Source organism: Trachinotus anak, unplaced genomic scaffold, assembly GCF_046630095.1.
Source record: "Trachinotus anak isolate AG129_WGS33_773 ecotype Australia unplaced genomic scaffold, CSIRO_AGI_Tana_v1 ptg000014l, whole genome shotgun sequence".
Taxonomy (NCBI): Eukaryota; Metazoa; Chordata; class Actinopteri; order Carangiformes; family Carangidae; genus Trachinotus; species Trachinotus anak.
This window is the reverse complement of record NW_027273865.1, coordinates 2492612-2514512: the sequence shown is the minus strand read 5'-3', so window position 1 is coordinate 2514512 and position 21901 is coordinate 2492612. Positions and strand designations below refer to the sequence as shown.

At 41.0% G+C, this 21901-nt stretch overlaps 2 protein-coding genes across 2 annotated transcripts; one reads left to right on the top strand and one right to left on the bottom strand.

Annotated features, from left to right (window-relative positions):
- The first annotated feature begins 350 nt into the window (after positions 1-350).
- Positions 351-9439, top strand: cox7a1 (cytochrome c oxidase subunit 7A1). Its single transcript, XM_071496625.1, has 4 exons — positions 351-468; positions 6796-6882; positions 8732-8816; positions 9234-9439. The coding sequence occupies exons 1-4, from the start codon at positions 454-456 to the stop codon at positions 9290-9292; spliced, it is 246 nt and encodes an 81-aa protein (XP_071352726.1). The 5' UTR covers positions 351-453; the 3' UTR covers positions 9293-9439.
- A 4004-nt stretch (positions 9440-13443) lies between these two features.
- Positions 13444-20049, bottom strand: chp2 (calcineurin-like EF-hand protein 2). The gene is made up of 7 exons (XM_071496624.1): positions 19852-20049; positions 17965-18037; positions 16315-16395; positions 15692-15816; positions 15528-15589; positions 14843-14965; positions 13444-14228 (listed from the first exon to the last, which is right to left on the bottom strand). Exons 1-7 carry the CDS (start codon positions 19916-19918, stop codon positions 14175-14177), a joined length of 585 nt encoding a protein of 194 aa, XP_071352725.1. The 5' UTR covers positions 19919-20049; the 3' UTR covers positions 13444-14174.
- Positions 20050-21901: the final 1852 nt, after the last annotated feature.

The window sequence follows — 21901 nt, the reverse complement described above, 5'->3', positions numbered from 1 at the left end:
TTGAAGCGTGTTTCCCTTAATGTTAAACCTTTCTCTCGGAGGACGCCGTAGAAAACTAACTCTACACATACAAGTGAAGTGACAATAAGCAAAACACATTTTTGATTGGAGGGGAACTTTAAAATGACTGTGATTGTGACTGCTCAGATGCACACAGCACTACTTTAAACAGTGCTGCTCTTCTCCAGTGCACCCCCAAAACACAGCAGAGACACATGAAAATGAAATGTGTATGAAATTAAATGTAAAAGAAAAAGAAGATTTAACAGCCACAGTTTTACAGTTGCATCAGTCATGACCAACTGTTTCCTGTGTGTTGTCAAGCACAGACAGTTTGGCCCTTGCATTATATCGTAGTTTGGCACAGATTCAGAAACACTGATACCATGTGTGTGGGCATGTCCTTGTGAGGGTGAAGCAAGGCAGCACAGCTCGACACACACCGCTAAAGACATGAATCACCTACTGGTAACTACAGCTGTTATTTTTCTGTCTTTTTCCTCAGGTCTTCTTCTCCACTCTCTCTCTGTTTGTTTCTCTGAAGCTTCCTGAGCCATCTCAGGAGAAAAAGGTCGGATCAGGCAGTGACAGGATTGAACAGTTGGTATATTTGCGTCAGAGGAAAGTGAGCTAAGGTGATCAGGCTTGACCTTTGTTCTGTGCATGACCGAGGTGTAAGTCTTTCACTTTGACTGCCGGAGTCTGTGTTTTGCTCTTGTGTTTGCGCTTGCTGGACCTGAGTCTGGTGTTTATGGTGTCACACACATATGATCTATATTTACTGAGAGCACGATCACCTCACATGACCTGCTGCGGGGTCACGCGCTCTCTGTCTGTCCTCTCCTTCTCTCTCAGCCATAAACACCTGTGGCCCTGTGTTAGGCAGACAATGCAGTTCAGCATGTACACAATGACTGACACACACACACACTAACATGTTAACATTCTCAGCACAGTAACTCAGTGCTCAGACTGTTCTTTATGATGCTTTTTTCTTCTGCTCCACCACATTTTTCTGCAGATTAATATTCGACATCCAAAATATATGATGACATAAGTCATTTACATGAAGTACCCAACATGATATAATTCTTACATGTTATTTCATCCAATAATATGAAACCACTCTCTGTGTACTGTAACTTCTGATCATGTAAACCTGCAGTGCAGAGCCTTTGTCTGACAGTGAAAGTATTTGTTTCAAACAGGAAGAAGTGGCGCTGTGGCGTGTGGTGATCTGTGTTTGTCCTCAATGTCAATCGCTTTCTGTTTTAGACTGTAATCCTTCTTTTATATCTGGAGCATCCAAGTGTCAACCCACTGTGATGTCACACAAACTGGTTTGTCATTTTGAAGCCTCCAGTTTGTAATTTGTCCTTCGCCATCTTGGTTTGTTTGAAACCAGAAGAAACCATATTTGGAGGAGAAGGTGGAGCTGAGAAGGAGTGAGGGTCAGATCTGACCTGCTCTGTCCTCTATCCTGATTGTCAGATTTAGTTTGTCTATTTTCCTCTAAATGGAGCATAAGTAGAGACATTTTCACATAGACTTCAATACAATCAGATTCTTTGTACAACCAGTGGAGTCGCCCCCTGACGGTCATTAGATAGATGCAGCATTAGGGTTCTTCAGCATTGCCTTGACCTTTCACACCCAGAGTCTACGTCCATTTTAATACACAGTCTATGGGAGCATCAAGTACTTTTCCTGAACGCTTCCTAGCTTTTTCCCCCATAGGCTCCACTGTACTACCAGTTGCTGTGGTCTGCTCTGTCTCTGTTCCTACTGTAGTTCTCTTCAAACCAGATGTAGCTGATGTAAAACACTTAGCTACCAGCGCACGGGAATGTCACCACAGACACCAGATTTCATTTCTGGTATACTGTAAATTACAGAGAGATTTACCTGGCTCTGATTGGCTTCATCAGCATTGTGAGAATTCATTTGGCAAAGCCTTTGATGTAACATATGTTCATCTATAAGTAAAAGTCACACACTCCAGCTTTAACTATATTTTGCTGACACAATGCAACACAATGAACTTCTTCCAGTCTTTTAATGCGCTCTGATATTTCAATACTTAATTGATATCACATCTCCCTTGTCTCTATGACAACCGACTTTTCACTCCACCTTAGCGTGGCCGTTCAGAATGACCTCCACCTTCATCCTGCAGACTCATGGGAGCTGTAATTGGTTGATATTAAACTCAGTAGGTAAACAGACAGAAAACCTCAGGATCATGTTTCTTCTAGTAAAATATCATCTCATGTTAAGTTTATGTTTCAAACTCCTGCAGGCTTTTTTCCACAGAATTCAAATCAGTTTCACAAAAAAAAAAATTCAGCTTCTCCACAAAAAATCTCTTCACATGTGACTAATTTGTGTTGCCAGTTACTTTTTGAGGAAACCCAAGCTGCTACTTTGATAATGTTCATAGGTAACAATTTTTGTTACCTATGTGTGACATATTTTATTCTATATTATACGACACTGGAGGCCAGATTTTGCATCCTGAGTGTGGTTTTCAAGTAGGTAAACGGTACAGAGTTGATGCTTAATGCAGTTTGGTGAGTAACACGTTCAGGCTGCTGAGTGTGGTTTATGTTTGGCCTCAGTTATATACATTATGTAGCGAATCACTGACAGATCCACTTCACACCAGCGACTTACACCACTAGACTCTGCAGTGGAAATCACAGCAGGCACAGTTTATCCCCCTGACACTCAGTGAGGGGGTAGTTCCCCTCTCTGCCTCCTGATTGGTTGGAGTGTCAGGTTCAGAGGCTGTGCTACCCAATGTGACCTTGGTAAATGGTTTAAAAGACATGCAGCGTTCTTAAAGAGACAGACCGCAGCTGACTGTTGAAATGTCACTGAGAGGAGGAAGTGGTGGCTGTTAGACGCCAAAATAAAATATCCCTCTTACAGAGAAGCAGGAACATGATTCTCCACCTGGAGGTTTGTTTGTACAAAACCTCAGAGTGTGAAGTGAGAAGCTGTCAAAGCAGTTCAGCCTGCGGTAACTTTCACATCCTCAAATCTGTCAGACGTCACACGTCAAACCTCAGTCATTGTCCTCACTCTCGGTGTGTTGTGGTTGTGAATCTTCTTTTAAAAGTCAGCCACACTGATTAACCACACCACTCTGAACAGCTGACACAGAATGCAAACTGTATATGAGGTCTGTATTGGTGGCAACAATGGGAGACATGGACCCCATGTAAACAGCACATCTGAAACATCAAAACAACCAGTCCCCCAGCCTGGACAACCAGCAGACATCTGTTACCAGTGGCAGCAGCATGCATACTGTATGTTGGTTGTCATGGTTACAATAATAAACACACGGACTGTACTGAGACCAGAGTACCTACTTTTATTGCCAATAACCATCATGGCTTGGTGAGGTTTAGGAAAAGATGATGATTTGAGTTAAAATAAGTACTTCCTTAACATTAGACAATCCTTGTTGTCATGGTAACAATAATAACAAGAAAAGGTCAGGGATAATAGAAACAACATAAACTGCTACTTTCACATGGGAATCGAACACCGCTCTCCTGTGTCATATTCATCCATCCACCACAACCTCCTCCTGACGTGGACTTTGTCGCTCTATAAACTACGTCACCGCACTTTTCCCTTTGCTCCTGTCATCATTACTACGACCACTAGATGTCGCCTAGCAACAAAACCTAACTATGGGTCATAATAACCTGCTGACAGACGACCTGTGGGCTTGTTTGTTACAGGGGGGACAGTCTCAGTCAAACACCAGGACAATGCTGCATTCAAGCAATATTTGCAGCGCTGGAAGATTGTCCACACATTATCCCAAGCTCTCAGCCCTGGTGCTGGCACTGGAGTCTCAGTCTAAATTATCTTGTTCTGTTGTGCTAAGTATCTGTAGCAATTTGTTATCAAGTGAAATCAGATCCAAACAAATGGTGTACAGCTCCAGTAAAATGAGCTGACTGGATTGTAGTGGTGGATAATGGGTATATAATGAGGTTTGACTTTTGGTCAGAGCTGCTTGTTTGAGTTTCAATGAACGCACCTCTAAAACTTTGCAGTTCACTGAAAACATTTAGTATTTTCAATTTGAGGCAGCAACTGATTCACGCTGATGTTCTTTCTCAAATATATTCAGTACAAAATAGTATAAATCTGAGGAAAGCTGGGAGGCAGGTTCTGTTTTCTTAAAGCAGAGCTATCAACTGTAAAATTGCTGAGACTGATCTTAATGAAATGACAGACAGTCTTAGATGTGGAGGAGTCAAAGACACTCCTGCACAGATGATGATCATCTTCATATCTCAACTGTAATTAAAACCAAGACAGGAGCAGTAACAGGGGCACTGGTGTGGATGTAAAGGCACTACCTGACAAACTATGTTTTGCTGAGACAGAGACCAGAAGCTGAGGGAAGTGGAATTCAACTAAAATATCATTATTACAATGATTATGTACTGTCATGGTCATAATTTTCATAATTTTTTCAGTATTTTTTCATCATGTGACAAAAGAAGCAACTCTGTCCTCTAAAATGTATGTTTACATATCACTGACATGTTAGACCAAGTACATTTTGACTGAAGATGGTAATATCAGTGGTAACATCTTGTTCCAGTGAGAGATGTTGAGGATTTTAATACCACACCATGAGTCCAGTGTGTGGTCAGGGCTTTGCAACAAAACACTTTGGTAACACATAAAGACTGTGGTGTTTATAAAGTAAATATGTCTTTTCTAATTCCTCAAACTACTGTTGACTTTTTCAATATTTATTCAAATGCTGTGAGTGGCCATGGGAAGCCTTTATCATCACCATTAATCATTCTTAAATCACCACAAGAGGATATCATATAAAACCATTGAGATACGCTGTCATAGAATCATGAAAACCATGGTCCAGGCACCAAATGTTTTTTTTCCAGTGCTTCAGTCTGAGCTGGATTAAATCATATCCATCACATGCATATGCATAATGCAATGTTACAGGCCTGGAAATATTAGTTTACAGCCCATTTTGCAAGTTTCAGTGAAAAGGAACAGTCAGAGTCTAAAGTCTGTCTAACAGCATCCCAACCTCCCCTCACATCCCACCACAGCGGGGCTCAGGTTGCTTCTTAGTCCATGGGTCACTATCACATTTTAATTTGTCCAAACTTTATGACCACATACCTGCAGGATACTGACATTCCCATCAGCTTGTGCTGAGTGCTGATTTGCAAACATCACCATGCTAACACACACTGGCTGTGTGGTGTGTGTGTGTGTGTGTGTGTGTGTGTGGCGGCTTCGGAACATTGTGGTTTTCATTTCATCAACCATGGTAACAGGTTAGAGTGGACAAACTGCCTGCGTGAGACGGGTGTCTCCCGCCTCGCAGCTGCTGGTGTCTCACCCATTTTTCACACATGACCCCTGCAGCAACCGCTAAGGCATGAAACCAACCCTGAACAGTCAAAAACTGCAGTTCCTCTAATGACCAGTAGAGTCTGGCTCCAACAGTGAGTCAACTTTTGGATTAGCCATGAGTTAGAGGTGGAGTCAGGCACTGCCAAGATGGCGACAAAGGAGCAGCTCACTCTGAGCTTCACAACCACCCTTCAGAAACCGGTTGGTGACGTCACGGAGGCTACATCCATCTTTATTTACTCTCTGTGCGTGTGAGGAGCAGCTCCCAGCATAAATAGACAGACCTGTTGATGTTGTACTGACGTCATAGCAGCAACATTACATAAAACTGACACCTTTCACTGTAGTTGTCTATTTCTAGGCTGAATCTGAATATGAAACCATTTCAGCAGCTACATGTGGAGACAGCCGCCACAAAACACAACACAGGGAGAGCGTTCCTGGTGTAAGATGATGAACACAGTGAATACTGCCTTGTATCCTCAAACTCAGAGCGATTATGTGAACAGTCCAAATGAACTCAGACCACTGAGGTGGTCTCAGTTCAGTTTGCTTCAAGTACGCTTAACCTGTGCTTTGTGAACACAAAGTGCTCCATGTTTGACTTTTACCATTGTAATTTGGCCTCTTAGGACCACCTCACAAGGTGGTCTTAGACTGGTTTGATTCAGAGGGGTCTGAGTTCACATATGTGGGAAAATGCTGAGTTATTGCTCTGAGTTGACCGAAAGGGTGTTTGGAGGCCACTTTAAATTACTACAAATTATTTACACTCTCTATTTAGAGCTGTCCAGTTGGGGTTGCATAAGAGACTGGACGGTGTTTATAGCTGTGGAACATAACAATGATGCAGTTATTTAATGTGAAAATAATGAAGCCAAACCCAGAAAAACTTTCGTCAGTTTCCCTTCCCCTTCCACGTCCCATAGTATCATAACCTACAAGTCATCAGGACTGTTTGTCCATTGTTGAATTATTGTACCATCACAGATTCAGAATGAATCTATCTATCTATCTATCTATCTATAATTTTATTTACTTTATCAGATATAGCACCTCCTAAAATAAAGAGGTGAACATTTACTTCTAATACTGAGAATATCCAATTTACAACAAATTATCAGATGTTTCAGAGCTCTGATGTTTTCACTGGAAACTGTGATTTTCATGCATGGCAGCCTTTATTCACTATGTCTGTTTGTTTTATGTTGTTTCCACCACAGGAATGGGAACAGATGAAAACCTCTGTGCCCCGATTTACATGGAAATGAAACCGTTGACATAGGGATTTCTTAAGAATTCTGGGTGGTACTCCCCTGTTCTCATTTCACTACAAAATAAGGCTAGTTTGTGTTTCTTTGTTTTTTCCAGAAAGTCCGTCTTCTGGCCGGCCGTGCATTCAGCAGCTCCGCCAGACAGCTGAGGAACAGAGTCCCCGAGGCTCAGAAACTCTTCCAGGTAACACAGCAGAGGATAAGAGAGGAAGAAATGTCAGGTCACAAAATCACCAGGACTCATTGTGTGGGAACATGGATATCCAACAGATTTCAATTAGAATAAGTTTAGCATCGCTGAGATATCTACAGCTATGGACCAGCATTACCAACACTGCAGCACAAAAAGGCAGATTTATACTCTTTCTTTTTTTTTTTTAATGTTAGTTTTACTGATTTTCTTATCTGGGTATGGCCAATTTGTTTTAGGTAATATGACCGATCACAAATTTGTTTGTTGTATTTAATTGTATTTATTCTAATTACAAGAAGTCTTCTTGTTTGTGAAGGGGTGTGTTTAAGGTCAAATGGGATGTTAAAGTGCTCTTTTAAAACAACTTAACTTCCTGTTTTACCTTGAACACCTCCTTTTGTGTATTGAAAAATAAGACACCCTCTGTAATCCCAGGATTTTTACCGTGTGTGGGAGTCAGAAGGGTGAACACATGAATCATACAGGTTAATTCTGTTTTGCTCATATCACCACTGAAATATCCAACTCTGGGCTCTCTCAGCTTTTTGTGGAGCTCGGTAATGATTTCTCCACCTCCACGTCAAGCAACATGTTGAGAGGGAGGAGGCCAGAACAAAAACCCTGAAACAGATTAAGCAGAATCATTAAAATGCAATCCCACAGAAAACATGATAAATGTATCACATACCATTACTGGAGATAGCAGTGACAGGAACCAGTTTATAACAGAACAACACAGCTGGATCATCGGTTAAATTCTCAACACCACATCATTCCTGTGCCTGTGTACTGGAATAATTTCTTGCTCATTTGCTCTTTAATGTCCAGCTGTTACATTGCTGTTCGCCATAATCCTGTTGTTCCACTTTATCTACATTTAAAAGACAATCAAGAGCGTGGGAAACACTATTTGCATTTCTCTCAGTTACTCAAAGGTTGTTTGTTTTAGACCAACCAAACTTTTACCCATTAAACTTATACCTGTTTGCTAATTACACAAACCGTTTAAGGATGATTATGCATGATAGATCATTCATAATATTTATTTGAATGGAAGAATTCAGATTGATTCCTGGGGACAGTTGCAACACAGATGAGGGATGGTTGCAACACACTGAAAATACATTAAATTTCAATCATTAATATTTATTTTGGTCTCATTAAGCTCAGTATTCTGAAAATAGGCATTATTTTACAATAATATAGTATTTATTTATTTATTATTTCTTTAAAATTCAACAAAGAATAGTAATAGACCATAGGCTGTTCTTGAGTCAAAAATAGGCACAATTTATCTATTTTATTGCTTATGACAAACAGAATATGCAAATATAACTACATGAGAGGCTAACAAAATGATTCCCAAAATAACTTGTTTGTATCCTCTTATTCTTCAGAATGAGGAATGAGTTGCATCGGTTGTGCTATGGGACAAAATTAGCTGCATACTTTGTCTATTTTGATCTAAAAATGTTGGAAAACACTGTTGTGTGGTCTGTTGTGATCTGGCTGCTTAGGTTGGGGACAGCTACAATATCTTGTTGCAACCATCCTGAACATCATGTGCTAGATACACACAACAGTGGAGACATGCTCCAAAAAACAAAAAGTTTTGATGACTTCAAACAAAAGGTCAGGACAGTCAGGACAAGTGTTAGCACTGATCACACAGAGACTGTGAGATGATTGACTTCAGCCTCACTCTGCAAAATGTGCAACGATACATAACTGATGAGGTACACAGGGAATCCCCCTGCTCAGAAGTGGTGTAGTGCACGTTAGCTTCCCTGCTAACACATTAGCATACACAGTTTTAACCACATGGTGTCTGTGGTTACAGGAGGACAATGGACTGCCAGTTCACCTCAAGGGAGGAACCCGTGATGTTCTGCTCTACCGGGCGACCATGACTCTAACTATCGCAGGTAACAGAACAGATTAGCCTATCTGTTGTACAACGTGTTGAACTCTCTGACAACTGCTGCCTGCTGCGGCTGAGTGTTTGGTTTTTTTTTTTTGGCACAATGGTAGTGTGGGACTGAAAGCTCTGTATGGAGATAATCTAACAAACATGCCTTCAACACAGTGACTGGTGCAGGATTTGAACTTGTTTTACCTTCAGACATTGTTGGACAAAACTACATCACATGAATGCATTTGGTTTTAATCACATCCTGACCTTAAACCAGATCCTCATGGGCCTTAAGTGTGCATTGTCCAACTATGAAAAAGATACCAAAATGTCAATTGAAAATAAATAAATGAAAAGAATTATTATTTCCTCTTGTATCTTTGTTATTTATTTATTTGTGTGTGTGTGTGTGTGTGTGTGATCTCCACAGGAACCTGCTACTCCCTGTACTGGCTGCTGGTCGCCTCCATGCCTCAGAAGAAAGCATAGAGAGGAAATGACCCCGGGCTCAGTCTATCACCTGGAGAACGATGCTTGGCCCTGTCTAATACTAATGTTTGCAGATTTTTATCACAATCCATCCTTGTTTCATCATGGTAAAAAAAAAAAAAAAAAAAAAACTTGAATTCAGCCTCTGCAGAGTTTTCATTTTATCACATACATCACAGCAGGGATGGAAAGAGAACTACAATATGTCACTCAAGTATAAGGCAAACTGTTTAAAAATGCACTTTAATCAAAGAAAAAAAGCAGATCAGTTAAAACGTACTCTGTGTGAACATTACTGTGGTACATTTTTAAAAAGGGCGGGGGCAGGACTGGTTTAACCAACTAGGCAAAGTGGGTTACTACCCAGGGACCCAGAAGCCTCAGGTTTACTCCATATATATACTGTATAACTAGATTAATCACAAATTTGTTAGAAATTTGTGTCAAAATGTAGTTTTAAGACCTCACATGGACAAGCTGGTTGAAGAGGCTGGGTCTGTGTTTGGCAGGAGTCTGGACTCTCTCAGGACTGTTTGGAGAGATGCATGCACTGCAAGATGCAGCCATCTTGGACAATACCAACCACCCTCTCCATAACATCCTTGCAGGCCAGAGAAGCAGCTACAGCAGCAGCCACATCTCATCTCTCTGCACTGAGGGACTGAGTGGTTCAGGAAATCCTTTGTTCCCACTGCCATCAGACAAAGGCAGTGGATCATGACCTGACTATCCATTTTGCTGAGCTCAGTTGTTGTAAAGTTGTTTTATCAAAACTTTTTTTTCCAAGTCATCAACTGACAGTAAACCTTGTGTACAGTTGTATTATACCGTCATAGGAGAACTCTCCAAGGCTGCAACCAATAATTATTTTCATTAACATTTATCTTCTTTATTTATGATTGATTGTTCAGTGTCAGTCGTTAACCATGGATTACAGTATCAAATGTCAGAAAAAGGTCCATCATCATTTCCTGAACCTCTGGTTCACTGAGTCAAAAACCCAAAGATATTTACTATCATAGAAAATTGGGAAAAGAAAAAAAGGTGGTTCGGGTCAGTGTTGGTATTTTGTTTAGAAATGACTTAAAGAATTAATCATTTATAAAAGTAATTGCCCTGTCTCAGTGCCATGCCCTGAAGCATCCCTTGGTTATGCTGCTATAGAGCTAGACTGCTGAGGGATTCCCATGATGCACTGGGCTCTCTCTCTCTCTCTCTCTCTCTCTCTCTCTCTCTCTCTCTCTCTCTCTCTCGCTCGACTACTTTATGCCATTAACTTTGTATTTTTTCTCTCCCATAGTTTGTGCTTCTCCTCTCTCTCCCTCTCTCTGTCCTCATTCTGCAGGTCTCTCTGCCTCTGGAGCAGCAGGATCCAGATCCACCACTACTCATCTTTACTATTAACCACTGTTACCTGTCATTATTATTGATAACACCATTACCTACACAGCTGTTCCTGGTCTCTCTCTCTCTCTTTTCTCCTCTCTCAGAATCAGAATCAGTTTTATTGCCAAGTATGTTTTCACGTACAAGGAATCTTTCCTGGTGATTGATGCAATGAGCGCACCAAAACACCAAGGCAGCCCCCCCCCTAAACTCCTAGTGGGGGGGGGTACAGTGTGGGATTCGGGGGAAAAAAAACCTCGGCAACATAAGCATATATAAACACATTTTACAACACAATGGAAGCGGCGAAGGCGTGGGATAGGGTTGGGGGTTGGGGTGAGTTGCATATGTACATGTGAGGAGTGCCGTGAATGTGTGTGTGTGCATAGGCCTGGAGAGTCGCTTCGTCTAGTTCACAAACAGAGCCTCAGTTCGCAGGGTGTCATCGCGATAACACAGCAAGTTGCCATGGAGACATCCATGATCGGGTCCCGGTCGAGGCAGACCCCCCCACCCTGAGCCCGGTTCTGTTGGAGGCTTCTTCCTGTTAGAGGGAGTTTTTCCTCCCCCCTGTCACCAAGCGCTGCTCTTTGTGAGAACAGTTTTTCTCTATAACAAAGTAAGGTCTTACCCTGTAAAGTGCCTTGAGATAATGTATATTATGATTTGCTGCTATACAAATAAAAATTGAATAAAATTGAAATGAATTGGGGGCGGCCCGGCATTCGAGTGGTTAGGGCGCGTACCATGTTGAGCGCAAGACGCTGTTAGCAGGCAGTCACCAGTTCGACTCCCGATCGGTCCGACTCTTTCCTGCATGTCATTCCCCTCTCTCTACCCCCTTTCCTGTCAGTCTCCACTGATCTATCATAAAGGCACAAAAAGCCCAAAAAGATAATTAAAAAAAAAGAGGTTGCAACAACCATTAATATGCAACAACCATTAACAGGATGGACCTAATAAGTTACATAAATCAATGATCTGCCACCTTTCCAGTAGAATAAAGCATCACCAAGGGAGACAACACAGGTGTGTGAACAGCGTCAGCCCTTCAGCTGCTACAGTCCACAAATGTCAGAAAGTGAATGCAGAAGTTACTGCTGGAGGATCCACCATAAGTATTTTAGTAAGACCCAGCTGCTGTTGTGGGTCACATTGTGGGCATTGTCGGTTTTAGCCCATGTCCCAATTTCAAAATCTAATGTGGCTTTTCGAATGAGTGTGTATCCATTTACCCCCCCACGCACACTCGAGGCCCCATAAAACTGCAGGTTTCCTCTCAGTTCACTGCACTGATCTTCAGCCAGGAGGGAAGAGGTCGTAAAATGAAATGAGCTGTTATGGTGAAATGGAAACCTGCAGTCTTCAGAGCTCGACCTCTTCACAAACAGGAACATTTAGTTGGAGCTTCAGCACAGACCACAGAAGACAACAAAGAGCAGGGACTCCGTGATGACAGACTGATGTGGATCCAACAAAATGCAGACTGTTCCAGCATAAAGTGGATTCTGAGTTTGGTCTGGCAGACAAATGTTGGATTGTCTCTGGTTGTTCAACACACCACTGCCAGAGAAAGAGAAAATATGTAACAATAGCTCCAGCTAGTGGTCTCAAATTTGACCTAAACCAATACTCTCACACCCCCGTCCACATACTTCAGCCTGACCCTGTACTGGCTCTGTTTTATCCAGTTTGGGCAAATCTTAATTCTCCAGCATCAAATCATATCTTAGAACAGTGGTTGTCAAAATGAGGTCCAGGGACTCCCTGAAGTCCTTAAGAGGGTTCCCGGGGATCCCCAGAAAAACGGGGAATAATTTATTATTTAATGACAGAATGTTTCATTATTTTGGTCTTGGGTTTCAAATACTTTCTGTAATAAAACATCTAAAAGCAAAAACTTATAAGATGAGGGTCTGTGGTCTAAGGTGTGTCAATTTGAGATCTTACACCACAGTGTTTCTTCGGTGTTGGAGATCACTTTGTGTCCATCTCTTTTCTGTTGCTTCTGAGCACAAAGCAGCTCCATAAAAAATGGTTTTCCAGTTTGGTGTTGAAGAACTTGACTGTCCTGCACACAAGTTTGTATCTTTAGAAACCAACAATCACCCACTTTTCACAGCGACCTGTCAGATGTCAGAAACTGCAGGATTTCTACTTCTCTTCTTCTTCACACAACTGCTTCTGTCACTTTTCTTATGCATGCAAAGAGATGCAGTACCATTGCTAGCTTCAAGGAAAGACTCAGAAAATGTGGATTGTTATCCTTGTTTGAATGCTCCTCTGTATGTATATTTGACCATTCAAAGTAGCCCCACATGTTTGCCTTCCAACATGGTTTATTTTGAGAATATCCAAGGCTTTTTGTGCTCGACCTCATGATATTCAAAACGCTTCATTATTGCATTGAAAATATGGTGTCATTAGATGCTGAATTCATCCATCAACTGACCCACAATCCAGAAATTAATTCATTGAGGTTGCAGATTGTATTTTTAGTTTCAGATTCCTGTTTTGAAAAGGAAAATGATCATTTAGCTGCTTTAATGTTGCTGTCAGGCTACAGAGTTGAAATTTGTTTAAATCTGCAGCTTGTAATTCAATGACAGAGCAGCTCATGTGGAGTTTAGTTCTGCAGAGGTGCAAATGAAATTCATTCAGTCATCACAGATCATAACACTGGAGACAGAGCCATGTTCAACCATGGAGATTTAGAGAAGGAAACTGATGATAGAGAAGGTAAAAAACCAGAACTCACACTGATACACGCTAAGAGTATGTGGGTCTTTATTTAATAGTAGAACATCTCGGCCTCTCGGCCTCCACTTCATCTGCTTCTCTAAAGAGATGAACCACTACTGCAGATTATCTATTCCTCTCACTCACTCATCTCACACATTGTGACTGTGCTTAGTTTGCACTATCGCTGATGGTCAGCTGAATCGCTTACACTTGAGGTCCACCAATGAGCTTCACCTGAAGAGCAAATCACGGGGAGCTTCACCCAGTTATCCAGCTCCAGTTCCCACTGTGCATCAGAGCCAACCAGGCAACAAAAATGCTACCAAAAATGCTTATCATTGATGAGGGTATTGATTACAATCAAAGAGGAACTTCAAAGAGTATTTTTTTGCTGAAAAAGCAAATGTTGGGTTTTAGATTGTTAGTTAGATAGTTTATTGTTTATTGATTTGTACAGTGTACAGAATTGCATTCTGGGTCTCTGTGGTAGTAGGTAAGAGTTTGCTCCTCCCCAATCCACCTCATCAATTAGTTTCCCTCATTTGAACCCCTCATCCGCCATTTTCATTGAGGTAACAGCCGTGTAGGGGGCGCCAGCAACAGTGCTGCTGAACAATAACATCTGTTTAAATCTATCAGGGATTTGTCCACTGATCACTTTCTTCCTGCTGGTTCTTCCTCACAAATCCAACTGAATCTTCATCATCTTGTCAACGCAAACAGGAAAATCCCAATGTCTGACCAGACTGTGTCTTTATCTCAGGAAGCGAATACTCATCTTGTGTTCGATGTTCACTTTCTCCAGAGACTGAAAACACAAAAAAAGAATCATTTTAATTCCCTGCTATGTTACATTCTGTTCCTACCATACATGCAGACATGAAGGAAGTGTTTCCTTAATGATAATACTGTGTTTTAATGTAATAGAAGCTTTTTAAATTAATTTTAATTTTTTTTTACATTATACACAAAAAATGTCCCTGTGTTTAATGAGTTTACCTGAGCACATTTTAGTACAAAGCCATGTTCCATGTCCACAACTAGAATTTAAGAGAGACTTGTCCTGTTAAAATAAATGCTATGAGGTTCAGGATAGAAACTTTATTGTATTTAACTGTTGATTTTTATTGTTTGCAAGCTTCCGTTATATTGTTTAATGATTCAGTTTCAGTCAGTTGAGTACATTTTTTTCTTTCTCACAGGGCTAATTATTTTTCTAAATTCTAAAAGAGTTGATAAATGAAAAAATAATATAAATCTATATTCATTATCTGGATAATATCCCAAACTTTAATCAAATTTAGGATTTGTCCAGATCAATATCCTATCCTAAAAACTGATATAAACACAATAATAATAATAATAATAATAATAATAATAATAATAATAATAATAATCTCTAACAGTCTGTGGTTGTCTCACCTTCCTGAACTCATCGAAGGAGATGGCATCGTCCTTGTCCAGGTCGGCCTCCTGGATGGCTCGCTCTGCAATGCTCTGCAGCTGCTCCTCTGTCACCTGCAACCCCAGCATCGCCCGCAGCACCTGTCAGCCACAGTTGTCAACCAATCAGTAATCACACTTGGGTCTTGAGTGATTTAAATCCTCTTCAACAAACATTTTACAGTGAATCTTGATAGCTTCGTTTCCTTATTTCCAGAACATTCTCGTGTCCCTCAAGGCTCAATTCTGGGTCCCAAAAAACTCTCCATATAATATGTCATTACATTTTCCTGTCACTGCTACCAGTAATTCGGTCGTTCTAAAGGACTGCATTGAGTCATAACTTTCTCCTACTTATGAATGACGTGATGAAATGATTATGTTGAATACCTCTGAGGAGACTGAAAATGTGTTGCCATTCTCCCTCCTTGTACGGTTCATCACAATTTACTGATCATGAGGATGGACAGTAGAGAAGCGGATTATGCTGCAGAGGTGGTTTGAGAGGCTTTGAATATTTCATTAGTTTTTTAAAGCTGTGACTATGGACCTGGATTACACCTCAGTGAAACAGAAGTCAGGCAGTCATCAACGACAGACGGGGAAGCAGGAGAGGCAGCGTGTTTGTTCAGTGTTGTGCAGAGACAGTTGAACAGTTACAAACCTGAAGAAGCTCTGCTCTGGAAATCTTTCCATCTCTGTCCTGATCATACAACTGGAAGGCAACTGAACACACACACACACACACAGTTTCTAAGTAATGTTCTTAAAGGAACTATCACTGGTGGATCAGAGGCGAGGTGTCAGAACAAACCAAACTGGACTGACATTTGAGTTTCCTGGTCCTGCTGTTAGCTGGCTCCTGCTGTGGCCCTTCTCTGGTTCGGTTTGAGTCAGTGGGACGGAAATGAGCCAGAATCCGGACAAAGGAGGGAAAGTCCACTGTTTCCTGTCTGGAGACAGAAAGGAAAAGACAGGTTTCCTGTTTCCTGATAAGAGTAACACACACACACACAAGACAAGCCATGAATTCTGTGGCCAAGGAGGGAAAGCAGGTCGTCCACTAATCAGAAGGTTGTGGTTCCTCCAGTCCATGTGTTGAAGCGTCCTTGGGCAAGATACTGAACCCAAATTGCCTCTGATGGCTGCTCCATCAGTGTATCGATGTATGTGAATGGGCGAATGTGCTTTGAGAGGTTGATAAGACTAGAAATGTGCTATATAAGTGCTGCTGTCATGTCCAAACTCCATTCACATTATGTTTAGGATTTACTACTTTAAATGAAACACTGAAAAAAGTCGCAGGAATAAACAGGACTGGTGGTTTTCATGAGTAAAACCATTGGCTGGAAATTCAAAACTCAAAAGTATCTTTGTGTGATTTGTAGTTTATGGTCTAAAACATGGAAGAGTGAATATAATCTGCTTTAAACATCAGCAGGCTGCTGTACCCTGGAGAGAAGAAGGCACCGATGATCCTGTCTCCGATGGGGTTCATGGCCAACTCCCGAAGGGCTCCAAAATCCTCAGGCCTGAGACACAGAGCGAGAGCTTTTAGTACAAGCTGTCATATCCACCACTGCAGCTAAAGTGACTGATGACTGGAAAATTTCCAGTTCATACGGTGGTGGTGATGATGTCGGTTGCAGTTGGTGCAGTCTGTTGGCAAACGATAGAAACACAGACTCCTTGTTTTTTGTTTCAGATCAGTAGAGACCTCGGTGTCAGGACTCAGTTCTACATCTGTTCAATCAGTGAAGGAGATCAGGTAAAGAAGTGAACTGAGAGTCAGAGTCAGAGCTGGTTAGACATGTTGGGGTGTTAGAGGTGTTGGAAGAGGAGGTGCTCTCTGAAGAGAGGAGGTTCCAACAGGGTCTTGAAGATAGAGAGGGACTCCCCTGCTCTGAGAGGGAGGGAACCACAGAGCAGAAGAGTCTGGACTGAGACTGTCTGTGTGCAGGGATGGTGATGATAGACCACATTCATCAGAGGAACACAGTGGAGGAGAAGGAGCATCAGGCTGAATGACTGAGTTTAGACCTAGAAGTCTCTCTGAAGGCAGAGACTGGATCTGACTCAGGGTCAGGGGTACTTAGTGACGAGTAGCGGAGGGACATGTGTACGGTGTCCCTGAGAGCCCAACACACTGCAGCTAAAGACAACACATCCAAATGGACATAACACAAATAAATTCAGAAAACATTGTCATCATTTTGACAACACATGTACTGCAAACACACATAACACAACAGAAGTGTTTCCAGGGGACACTAAGAAGTCATGACCCCAGCTGGGTGCACTTGCATGGATGTATTATAATACAACCTATTGTTCAGTGCTTTCAACTTCAAAAGTCACACAGCATTGAAAACACACATGTCCCAGCCAGGCTCATCACTTTTTTTGTATATTTGCATGTGTATATATATTGTATATACATTTATTGTATGTATATATATCATATGTGCATATTTAACAAAACACAGATTTTTCCCAGAGTCAAACAGATCCATAAAGATGTTACGCTTAGATAATGATAGATATACTGTAGACATGTTCCATTACATGTCAAAATTTTGTTATTTAGCAAATATGTTCATTACAAATTCATTCTTTCATTATTCATCTTTTTTTTAATAACTGACTGCATCACATTTCTTTCAAAATGTAGGAGACAGGTTTGGGCTTTAATCATATCTTAGTGTATTACCTGCCTCCTTAAATGTCCTTATCTCTTATAGTTCATGACAGATGTGACCACACTTTCTCAAATTGCTCTTTGGGATTATTAAATATTTTATGCATCTATCTGTGGAAAACATTAATGGATAGACTGCTCCAGCTACCCTCCTCTTACCCTCTTTAAACTTTTGCAAGCTTCTACATGTGGATGTCCAGCAACAGTTTACCTTAACATCACATGACTGTTTTTACTTACTGAGCAAAATGTTTCAGGAAATTTCAGTTTCACAACAGTTTTCTTCAAAAGACATAATAATTCACCTCCACCTTTCCCACAGTGGTGAAAGTCTCTTTTGTGATGTAAGTGACTGTAGTTTATAGAAAAATATTATTGTTGTGCTGTGTGTGTGTCCACCAACCTGAGCTTTCCAGTCTGGTCTCTGTCCAGAAACTGAAACCTCTCATACAGGCGCAGTAGGTGGGCAGCAGAGACTGGAACACACAGAATTGCCCATTGATTACACACTGATCAATAACTGATCACATCAGTAAATCAGAACACAGCGTCAGACAGGACCACGTCAGTCCTCACAAACACCATCAGAATATTGATGCACTTCATACTGATAGACACTGAGGTAGGTCACTTGGTGTTCCTTTATTCAGAGTCACATTACTTTTTCTCGTGTTGGTTACGCTCTGGATAAGAAACTGCAGCAAAGTTACAGGCCTCAAACGCAGCTGCAGCCTGAATGTGCACACAGCAAACACAGCAGAGGACAACAGGCTGCACATTCATTCAGGTCACCTTTGACTTCCAACCACAGGACGGGCTCTGAGGCCTTCACAGGCTGCCACAAGTTTTTAGTCCAGATTTTACCTGAAGTGACTTTACTTTTTTTAAAAGTTATGATCATGTTATCTTAGTGCGCCATTTTGAGCACAGCCATTCTGAAACATGGAAATGATCCTGTGAATGTGGCTGTTTCTTGAATTAAGGGCGTTGCCGTTCAGGAGCTGAATCTGAGATCCTGGATGTCAGAGTGTCCTTGAATGCAACAGTAACTAACTGCACTGCAACAGAACAGTAACTTAATTTTGACAAAGTTGAAACCGTCTCCACAGAGTTTGTATCAGTGTGAACAGTTCAGGGAGTCGACACACAAACTGAGATAAACAACAGATGAAGCAACACTGATGAGTTCAACAACACTGTGCTGTTTTCAGAGAGCTCTCACACACACACACACACACACACACACACACACACACTTGTACTTCTATCTTTGTGAGGACACTCATTGACATAATGCATTCCCTAGCCTCTTACCCTAACCTTAACCATCACAACTGAGTGCCTAACCCTTACCCTGACCCTAACCTTAACCTAAGCCTAATTCTAACCATAACTCTAAAACCAAGTCTTAACCCTCAAAAAGTTTGAATACATCGACACTGACTCAAATACAATGATTGCAGAGAAACAGTCAATATAGTGCTACAAGGTCTTTTTAAACACAAAAAGCGCAACAGACTTTATTTAAAAGCCTAAAGGAAAATCACAGAAATATTTTACTGACACTGTAAGAAATGAAAATACAATCATACTAAAAAAAAATACATTATTCAGGACCCAAATGTTACATCACCAGACGTCAGAGAAAAATTAAATATGACTTTTTGTGACAATATGTTATTTTACAAGTGAAGTGGAGGCAAATGATTTTTCTTTCATATGTTTTCATTAACTTTCAAGCAGATCAGGGAAACAAAAAACCAAAACAACAACAAAATGCTTTAATATTAATTATGTTTATCAGTGAAAGGTCAAGAATGAATCTTTAGTCTCAACAACAAACATTTATAAAGCCACTGCTGGATGATGCTTTATAACAGACGTGAGATGTGTCTGTGTTGATATTATTAAAGAAGGTTAATTGCAGCAGGAAGGGTTAGGGCTGTGGCCTCATGTTTCACAGCTGTTACTGTCCTTCACTACAGAAACCAACAACACTACTCAGATGTGATGGTGCATCAGGGAACAGAATGCATTTACACTTTAAACATGTATTTAGATGAAAGAATCAGAAACTTTAAGAGATAAATCAACTGTGTTTGAGACTCTGGGGTGACTCAAAGAATTTTTTCTTTCTAAGTGTTCATGATACATTCACTGAAGCTGTTTTTCTATCACTGGAGATAATCTGCTCTCCTCTGTCTCCTTCTTTCCTTCTTCATTGTTTCACAAACTGTTGCTCCGCTGAGGAGGAAAAACAAGCAACTGAAGCCAAAAAATATCGACTCACAGCCAGTTTCTTGCATGATCTCCTGGGCATTGGGGATGTTGTCGATGCTGGAGCTGCTGGAGCCCATCCTGCTGCAGAAACACACAGCTGACTTTTGTTTTGAGTCTCCGAGGCTCGTAGCTACAGTTGCTGTCTCCAGTTGTCAGCAGGCTGACTCTTATCTTTCTGTCTGTCCTGCAGCAGATTGTCTGCACCCTGAGTCCGTCCACAAACATGACAGACATGTCACTCAGCCAATGACTGCTCTCCTAACGGGCAGTCACTAACCAATGGGCTTCCAGGACCTGCCCAAAACCAGATCTCCCCTACCTCTATGACATCTTGAAAACACTTACGGGAGACAAACTTGAAATCATAAAGAAAAGAAATCCTGACAGTTGGCAAAGATGAAGTAGAAAGTAAAGGCAGGAAATGATCTGGTTCACTGATGTCTGTGACTCTACAAGATTAACCTCGAGCTGGGACAGAGGGAAACATGAATCATTTTATAAACTGATCATCGTGAGAAGAATCTCCTGAGTAACTTCCAGCTGTCTCCATTGTGCATAAAAGATAAAAAAGTACATGATAAGTACAAGATAAAAGTACATGATGCACTTATTACAGCGAAGAAAAGAAAAATACTTGTATTTATTTACTCTCTGTCTCTGTGTATTTAACCTTGTGCTGCTGCAGCCTTCATTTTAATGACGCACACTCAATCCGGACTCGTGTTCCAGAGGGTTTCACTGTGAGAAACCTCCTGAAAATAAAGAATGTGTCAGGACTCAGAGTAACACTAAAATAATACCATGGTAACTCAAGTGAAACATTCCTGAAACATTTTGACTCTAAAAGCAGAGACTGACCTGAGAGAAGTTAGAGAGCCGCTGCAGATTTCTTGACCTTTTCCAGCTCGTGGCCCACTTGAAAATCTGAAAAATGTTGGCAGCCCACATCTGACCCTGTGACATTACAGGGGCTAGATAATGCCTTCTCAGAGCACTTTTTTTTTTTTTAAATGATAACGATTGAACATTCAGAACTGAACTGAACTGAACTGAAACTCAACTTTCCATTTTTGCTTGATGTTTTGATTTTTTTTGTAATTACATTCTTACTGTACTGCCTTGCAAATAATTTGTTGGCTCACTTGCAGTACCATCATGAACTGCCATAGACAACAAACTTACTTCCTCTTTTCTTTAAACACACAACACTAATATGTTGACTGAGTGGGGCTGGTAATCAGTGAGGAGCAGGAAAGGCTGCTGTTACCTAACAGACTGCACACTGTCAGTCTGTTCGTGACCACTAGATGGAGCCATTTCCATATAAATACACACACACCAGTGCTGTTCAGCCCTGCAGACATCCAGGACATGGAGCTGTGTCTCTGAGGGACCCTCAGGGAGAACCTGCTGGTGCTCACTCTGCAGGTTTACATCAAGAGCAAGTATTTATTCTTAATAGCCTGTACATGTATTAAAACCTCACTGTGCATGTGGGTAACTCTTTATTTAACCCGATACAACTACGGTACAGTGTATAAGATAAGATAAGATAAGATAAGATAAGATAAGATAAGATAAGATAAGATAAGATAAGATAAGATAAGATAAGATAAAATAAGATCAGATAAGATAAGATCGCCTTTATTAGTCCCGCAGTGGGGAAATTCACAATGTTACAGCAGCAAAGTGGCAGAGCAGAGAACAGGAAAGCTGCAAGAAACTGCAATAACAAATATTTAGAACGATAAATAATAACAATATAATAATGTACTAAATATATAGATACCAAAAATTACATATTTACCACAACAGTAGCAGCGTTTGTGTGATGTTGACAGATGCGTGAGGTTGTTACAGTGGTGAGTTGTCCATTTCTGGTGTGTGTGTGGTTACTGAGTGCAGAGTTTGTTGTAAAGTCTGACAGCAGCTGGAAGGAAAGACTTGCGGTATCTGTCCTTCACACACTGTGGGTGCAGCAGCCTGTCACTGAAGGAGCTGCTCAGTGACACTGTAATGTAGTTGTAAACAGATATATGATTATGTACATTTGTCAACAA

Bases quoted from the DNA above. Each gene is read 5' to 3' on its own strand.
- cox7a1 (XM_071496625.1), top strand. The intron at 6,883-8,731 runs GTAACACAGCAG...CTGTGGTTACAG, and splicing joins AGGCTCAGAAACTCTTCCAG to GAGGACAATGGACTGCCAGT. The intron at 8,817-9,233 runs GTAACAGAACAG...TGATCTCCACAG, and splicing joins CATGACTCTAACTATCGCAG to GAACCTGCTACTCCCTGTAC.
- chp2 (XM_071496624.1), bottom strand. From the start codon at position 19,918: ATGGGCTCCAGCAGCTCCAGCATCGACAACATCCCCAATGCCCAGGAG. The intron at 16,396-17,964 runs GTTGGTGGACAC...TCTGTGTCTCAG, and splicing joins GACCAGACTGGAAAGCTCAG to GCCTGAGGATTTTGGAGCCC. The intron at 15,590-15,691 runs GTCAGTCCAGTT...GTGTGTGTTCAG, and splicing joins CAGGACCAGGAAACTCAAAT to TTGCCTTCCAGTTGTATGAT.